At 43.3% G+C, this 7500-nt stretch overlaps 3 protein-coding genes across 4 annotated transcripts in view; all 3 read right to left on the bottom strand.

The window, feature by feature from the left end:
• The window catches only part of LOC308093941 (uncharacterized protein), a 2620-nt gene extending 397 nt beyond the window's left edge, over positions 1-2223 (bottom strand). Inside the window, exons 1-2 of the mRNA XM_080440348.1 lie at positions 1076-2223; positions 1-944 (exon numbers count right to left, since the gene is read on the bottom strand). The exon at positions 1-944 is cut by the window's left edge and continues 397 nt beyond it. Coding sequence (XP_080296474.1) covers positions 1-944; positions 1076-1973 — 1842 coding nt within the window. The 5' untranslated portion in view covers positions 1974-2223. The remainder of the gene's footprint in view (positions 945-1075) is intronic.
• LOC308093656 (uncharacterized protein) lies at positions 2194-4571 on the bottom strand (the record flags this gene model as incomplete). The annotated part of the gene is made up of 5 exons (XM_080439985.1): positions 2194-2404; positions 2652-2869; positions 3162-4027; positions 4324-4422; positions 4517-4571. 5 exons carry the CDS (start codon positions 4569-4571, stop codon positions 2194-2196), a joined length of 1449 nt encoding a protein of 482 aa, XP_080296111.1.
• On the bottom strand, positions 4323-6676 carry LOC308094139 (uncharacterized protein). Of its 2 annotated transcripts, none has more exons than XM_080440614.1 (6): positions 5626-6676; positions 5375-5455; positions 5200-5253; positions 4945-5055; positions 4517-4585; positions 4323-4422 (listed from the first exon to the last, which is right to left on the bottom strand). In XM_080440614.1, the coding sequence occupies exons 1-4, from the start codon at positions 6332-6334 to the stop codon at positions 4961-4963; spliced, it is 939 nt and encodes a 312-aa protein (XP_080296740.1). In that variant the 5' UTR covers positions 6335-6676; the 3' UTR covers positions 4323-4422; positions 4517-4585; positions 4945-4960. The 2 variants fall into 2 exon arrangements, with proteins under 2 accessions (XP_080296740.1, XP_080296741.1); XM_080440615.1 differs by having other exon boundaries at positions 4945-4992.
• Between the last annotated feature and the right edge of the window lie 824 nt (positions 6677-7500).

The raw sequence follows: 7500 nt of genomic DNA, 5'->3' as shown, positions 1-7500 counted from the left end.
TTTGTACAATGAAAGTACTTTTGACGGACAGTAAATGTACTTCCCAGTCACTCCTGGAAACCCAGTATGAATATGCGGACTGTTTGGGCCCTGCTTGAGCCCCTGGCGGCAGAAACGGCAAAGTCGTCCGCTAGGTTGAGTGTCTGGGAGTTTCCTCTTTCTCTGGGCTTTGGCCTCCACTCTCTGTTTTGTTGAGTCCAGTTCACGTTGAAAGAACTCAGTCTGTGCAAACTCCTCAAATGTCATTTTGGGATTTGTCAAACCCTCTGCAGAGTAAGCTTTGAACACCTTAGTGGAGCAGTAAAAATATCGCACTGGCAATTTTTGATAGAAGAAATGAATTGAGGATCCATCTCCTGCTGAGTACCTGGATTTAGGCTGCCCACAGGAGAGACATTTCCTAGTTTGTGTCTCTGGTTGCTGCTGCAGCTGCTGTTGCTGCTGCACTATGTCCAGCACCATTTTCTGGATCTCTTCCTTTGTCACTGGCATTTGAGGTGCTCGTTGTGACACAGGTTCTGCTGGATTCACGATGGCTGGTGGAATTGCAACAACTGGGACATGGACAGTCTCACTCCCCTCAGTTAGACTGTACCAAAGGTTTTGTGTCTCCACAAGTTTTTCAGTACTGGTGTTCAGTGATGAGGAGGTGTTCATCAGTTTGGCCAGATGTTTTGAGTACTGTGTTATGTGATATTTGGTTGTGCTGTGTAGCAAACTATTTGGATCTGTGGCAGACTGAAGGACCATGGCAGCATAATCTGTATCTACCAGTTGCATTATGTCTTTTTTCCCATGGTACTTGACTAGTAGACTGTCAATAGCTGCTTTCATTGGTTGTGGCCAACGTTTGTAGTCCAAAACAAACACTTTCCGACCTGTCTTGATGGGTCCAGTGCGGGCACTCCTTGGTGAGGACTGCACTGGCAGGGGTATGGAGCGCACTAGAACAAAGAAAACAGTTTCAATTATTTGGTACTATAGTATTGTACGAATATTTATTCATTAAATCCATTAATGTATATATTCACATATTAATATATACAATATTTGTAATATTTAAGTGTCAACTCACTCTCAGCTGTAGGCTCCAACACCTCTTGCTTGGGCACTAAAAACACCTCAGAAGATGCTGCCAGGCCAAAGGACGTTGGTGACACAGTGGATGCGGCCAGGCCAGAGGATGTTGGGGACACAGTAGATGCTGCCAGGCCAGATGATGTTGGGGACACAGTAGATGCTGCCAGGCCAGATGATGTTGGGGACACAGTGGATGCTGCCAGGCCAGATGTTGTTGGGGACACAGTAGATGCTGCCAGGCCATAGGATGTTGGGGACACAGTGGATGCTGCCAGGCCAGAGGATGGTGCTGCCAATGCCAGACCAGTTGTGGGTGGTGCTAGTTCAGGGGGCAGAGGAACAGAAGAATCACTTTCTTTTGCCTTGTGTTTGTCCCAGTCAAGTGGTACTGGGCGGCACTCTGGCTCTCTGTATTCCAGGCCAAACCTTTCACCTGTGTCCCTGTCAGAGAGGTGAATTGCAGGGTACTTATCCTGGCCAGTCACTCTCTTTGAAGCAGAGTTCAGATCTATAAACAACGATGGATCAAACACACGTGGGAGGATCACACCTGGCTGCTTAAGATCCACAAGTCTTTGGTAGTTCCAACGTGCCACCCCTGTCATGCCCTGGGCCTGGAACAATTCACAGGAGGCATGAGTTCCAGTAATCCACTGAGCCTGGTGGAAGTGGAACCCCTCTTGCTGTGATGTCCCTCTGACTGGGATCCAGATGGGGACTTTTGCTCCTTCACCACGGACATGGTTAAGCTGCAGAGTTCCCCCATAACGGTACAGGATCCCCTCTGTGAGCTCAGGGTCACTGAGGCACCCACGGAGAATGTGCACCCTCTGGATACGCCACAACTTCAGCATAGATGGTTTGAACAAGGGCACATTGTTTGGGTCGGTCATCTGGTGAAAGTTTTTTAGTACACTCTCAACTCTTTGTACCAGTAATGCCGGGCATGGAATTCTGATCCGGCAGTGCTGTCTTACGTGTTGTTTTGTTGGATTATGATGATGTATTGAACAGAATTTATAGGCATCCTTCAGCCTCTGCAGGTCTTCCTGATCCACTAAGGAAAAGGCAGCGGAGAGTAACTGACAGAAGGTGCTGAACAAAGGATGATGCTCAGATGTGCACTCCCGTGAGAAACGGCGCATGCAGTTGGAGGTCCAACTTGACATCAATGTTGGAGTTGAAGTGTATCCGGGATGCACAGGTGTTCTCCATAGGCCCAGCGGTGGCGTTAGTGATGATGAAATCTGTTGTCTTCCAGGCATCCCAATTGAGGTGCTCATCAGGGAGAGTGTCAGGGATCTTAAATGGTGCACAGCAGTCCCTGGATGAAAAAAGGAGGCATATAAAAGGCTTTTCAAAGGTCATTTTGAGAATCACACATATTATAATTCTTTATCCCTTTGTACTTGCTCATACAAGTACATTTGACTTACTAAGGTTGGTGCGTTGTAATAAGCATAAAAACAACATGTATTATCACACAAATTAAGGTGAAACCTTGTGTGATTTGGAGGGGTGGGGGTGATAGGCAATACAACAATAAAGAAAGAAAAGATGACTATTCTCACCTGTCCACCCATTGGTAACTCGCCTTCTCCACCTCTGCATCACTGTACCTCTTAGCCAACCCGTCGTACATGGGCCGCAGCGACCTTTCTGTCTCAGCCTGCACCATCACCCAGGAGACAATCATCCAGTTCTCATTCATCACTGCATAGCTCGACATGGCACCAGATGACAGTGTAACCTTCCGTGCCACCTTCCTGGTGTGGTCAGACCGCCAGACCTAAGATAAGATAAGCCATTTGTGATTCCCAGAGGGACATTCATTGCAACAACAGCAGTAAGAAAGAACAAAATCAAGATTAAAGCAATATACTGAGCTTTTGGGCCTAAATATCTGCACTCAATCTCTGAATTAGTTAACATGTTCAGTCTGTCAATAAATATAAATGTACGTTAATAAATATACATGTATCATTATATCACCTGTGAATATACAGTATCATTATATCACCTGTGAATATACAGTATCATTATATCACCTGTGAATATACAGTATGAATAACTATACAGACCTGTCCGAAGGTGCCCTGAAGCATCTTGGTGATGGCCGGCTCTTGCCGTCGGTACTCGTCAATGAGGCAGTCGGTCACGTAGTGTCCAGAGACTGATGTTCCACACCAGGCCTCTTCGTCGTCATATTCTCCAAAAGGCTGGGGTGTGTCATCCTTCCTCACCATCTGTGTAATTGTCCTCTGCCCGTACACCCCAGCCTCAGCATCCCAGACATTTTGTATGCTGTGGAGATATGCCAGATGAGCTCGCTCATATTTAAGGTGCATCATTTCGTTTAACTGGTTTGCCATATCTGTGGGTGACTTGCCAGTGCGCCTCAGCTCATCAATCACAGACTTGCAGAGGGCCTTCTTGTACGTAAGGACTGATGGCAAAATGTTTGTGAACCTCTTGGGTAGTTTCTCCAGCCATTTAGGTGTGTCAGCAAACCAGTGCTTCTTGCACACCTTGCAGTGGAGGCGAGAGGAAAATATATAATACTGTCCACTGATGCCAACAACCACCCGAGGCCTACCTACACCAGACTGTGCTACATTTGGTTTTGGACAGCCATGAAGGCATGGCAGTACATAAGTGTTCCTCAGCCGGACCATTATCTCGTTCTCTGGCTTCCATATGAAGAACGGATGCATTTGGTAGAAGTTTCGGGGTGGGAGTGTCGACACTGTGTCGAGGAGCTCTGGCTGAAAAGGGTGACGCCATAACGAAATGGCATGTCCTGCTTTACGGTTATGCTCAAAGTTAGGCCACAGCCCAAGAGATTTGAGCTCTTCTTTAATGAACCATTGCTGATGATTACTGCACTTCCAAGTGCTTTCACTGGTGTCACATGTGATGTGTGGAGGAGCAGGGACAGATGGGCCAACTGAGGGAACAAGGATGAAAAGGACATTATTGAAATGTAATGATAATATGATCACATTGTTTATTACAATATAATTATAATTATGGAGGAAGCATTTGCAGCACAGTAACCTTTTCAGAGAAAACAGAGAAAATATCTTACCACGTGGAGCCACTAGTGGATGTGGGACAGTGTGTGAAACAACAGGCCTTGTAGTTCCTGAAAAGAGGGATATGTTGTGTTAGTGTAGATTGAAGATAAAATGAACATGAAAATCACTTAAAATGAGCATGAAAATCACTTAAAATAATACATACCTCCAGCAGAAACTGTCCTCTCCACTTGTGGGGGACCTGCTGGCATCAGACACATCAGCTCTGGCGGAATAGGCGTCTTCAAAGCAGGCACATCTGAGTCTACAAAAGTACATATTTATGCATAACAGATACCGCCTGCATAACACTGCATAACACTTATTTGGACAGATGAATAGAATCATAGCGTATTTACCATCTCTTGGCGACTTCTGCAGTTTACTTTCAGTACCAGCAGGTGGTCTGGACATCGTAGTAGATGGTACTATACAACAGACAAAATCTTGTCACTCATTGTAGGATTGGCAATATACAAATGGTTAGCTAAAGGCACACACCATCTTATTCCCACACAAAAAAATAATGTTTGCATCTACTATATTGTTCGTGACATTACATGTATATTACATTATACTAATAACATGTTGTATATTCAATGTGTATTTAAAAATGTACTGGTGTGTATGAATGAAGTTGGTCTTTTCAGCACATTGAATATACAACGATACTCAATTGTCAAATGCATTACATAATAGTCTAAGCAGGGGAACCAAAATGGCACAAAAAATACTGTATGTTTTATACTTATAACTAGGCTAGATACAGAATAAAATGGGTACTCACCATCATCGTGGCTGGATCAATTCATGTTCCCTATCTCAGTTAGCAGAACTTTCGCATGCAAACAATGGTTAGTGGAACATGTCCAGAACGTGGACAGGACAGCACACCACACTGACATGCACAGAACACGGACATGGCCAGAACATGACCAGAACACAGAAAACACAACAGGCAAAAAAAAGTTTAGGTTATGAGATAAATTCATGGTGTCTCAATAACCTGTCACACAAATTGTATATTTAATTTGAAGCTAACCCTTTTCTCTTGTAGCCTGTCCTGGTACGGAAACTGAGGAAGATGTTTCAACAGCTGGTAACACAAAAAGATTGAAATAGCAGACATACATTAATAGCAAACAGATTGAGCCATAATTGATTTTTAATGTCCAATCAGTGAAGAAAGCAACAAACACACACAAATGTGTACTTACAGCAATGCACCGCTAACTTAGAGGGGGACCCCATTATCACCATGAAGCTGTCCAAACCATCGTCTCCAAAGTCTGTGATGCCTGCAGACAGAAAATATGTAGAATGTAGTAAAAATGTAATTTCTACACAGTACATATGTTGCTTTAAAATAACAGCATCTGTTAAAATGATTGAGCTGTAATGAATATGAAATGTAATACATTTACAGACACATCTTACTAAAATTCTACGGCTGGCATTAAAAAACAACCTTCCGTAGAAGCACTTGAAGCAGGCACAGACCCAGAGGAAAGGGAGGCAGATTCCTTCTTCTCCATCAGGTATGTTTTCAGCTTGTCCGGCCATGTACCTTTGGACCACTTTTTCTGCAGTACGAAGCCTGCGTAGCCATTGGCCCTGTTGTCCCAAATCTCCCGGTAAGTTTCCTCCTTATGAACACCAAATCTAACCAGATTGTCGTCGTCTCCAGATGGCTTTTGTGACTTGTATCTGTCTCCAGATGTCTTTTGCGACTTGTATCTTATAAGAGACTGGATCTCATCAAAGCTGTGGGCATAGTTGATAAATGACTGTAAGCTGACCTTGCCGTGTCCCTCTGTCACAAGGACTCCTGCATCCTCCTCTGCTTGTAGACTATTGGTAAGGAATATTATATATCCCACGTCGTTCTCTAGAAGCCACCGAAAGGACTTCCCTTGGTACTTGCCAAACTGCAGGACATATTCCCCAAACACCTCTTGTCTGTCTGAGGCATCCCCTCCTCTCTCTCGAACAACAGTTAAGGCGTTTCGTCTAACCAGGTCTTCTGGCAATGCTTCAGGCTTGTCAGGCTTGTCTGCACCAACGTTGTCCTTAATAAGTGTTGCCTCATCTGAAGGCCCCTCAAGGAGATATCCACGTGCCCCCTTCCGGAAAGTAACATGTACTCTTCCAGGGAAATAGGACATTCTTCTGTGCATGTTTGCTTATCACAAATGAAGAAGAGAAAGTATTAGACTTATACATTATACATTTTTAGTTTTTGAAACAAGTTGATATTTTAATTATATTATAATTATATTGTGTGTGAGTCGCATGGCTCATGATTCATAGCTCGGTAAATGCCCAGAGATATGAGAGATGGCTTGTGTCCCACAGTATAGTTTAGGCTTTATTCACAACACAGCTTATATCATGGGCCTCAACAAATGGTAAACTTCCCTGCTGCTGTATGTAGGGCTTTTTAGTTGATGATTAATTATCATATACAAATAATAAGGATTGATATGTAAAAATATTACCAGACAGATGTGGCAAATAACGTAAATATGCAAAGCATATTACTGAAATAAACCAAGAAACCCTGATTGACAATGACAGAACCAACAATGAAAATAAACAATGTAAAAACACAGGCCATATCCTTAATACATTTGAACTTTAAAAATGTTCTAGGTAGCAAGAATTACCGATCCACAATATCACAATGTGCTGCATGACGATGCATTCTGAGCTTGTCTGCTATTTTCACTATCTTTTTTATGTATGAACATTTTAGAATTATTTCCCCCAAAATGCTATAGGTTGAAAGGTGTTCAAAAAAGCATTCATCCAGCTGTGAGATAGGCCGTGTAAAAAAAGGGGGGGGGGGGGGCATGGAAGGAGAGTGGGGCAAATCAAGTGTGATCTAAATCAAGAGTGATTTTGGCCAAACCTACAATGTTTCATTGTGTTTATTGTCACAGACACACAGGGCACTTAAAGCTTCCTCAACAGTATGGATAATAATAAGATATAGAAGATTTAAAAATGATAAAGCTAGAAGTAAAACAGTAGTAGTAGCAAAACATTATGATGATTGCTCCATCACTGGGGGGAGACCACAGCAGATGTTTATCACATGTACAAGACAATGCAAGCAGACCAGCAGCAGCAGGGAGCCTGGCTATCAGTCTCACATTCTCAACATGAACTGTACAACCAGCCAGTATGCTAGTTGAATGAGAGTGAGTGAATGGGGGAGGGGGAGAACTTAGCCTACAGAAATTCACTGGCCACAACAAGTACAGCTGTATACAGAACATAGAAGTCCAACAATACCTAAATGTACTAGTAAAAGCAATCGTATTTTCATGTAATACCTATA

Source organism: Gymnoscopelus braueri (genome assembly GCF_963280865.1).
Source record: "Gymnoscopelus braueri genome assembly, chromosome: 10".
NCBI classification, from domain to species: Eukaryota; Metazoa; Chordata; class Actinopteri; order Myctophiformes; family Myctophidae; genus Gymnoscopelus; species Gymnoscopelus braueri.
This window is presented reverse-complemented; position numbering and strand designations above follow the sequence as displayed.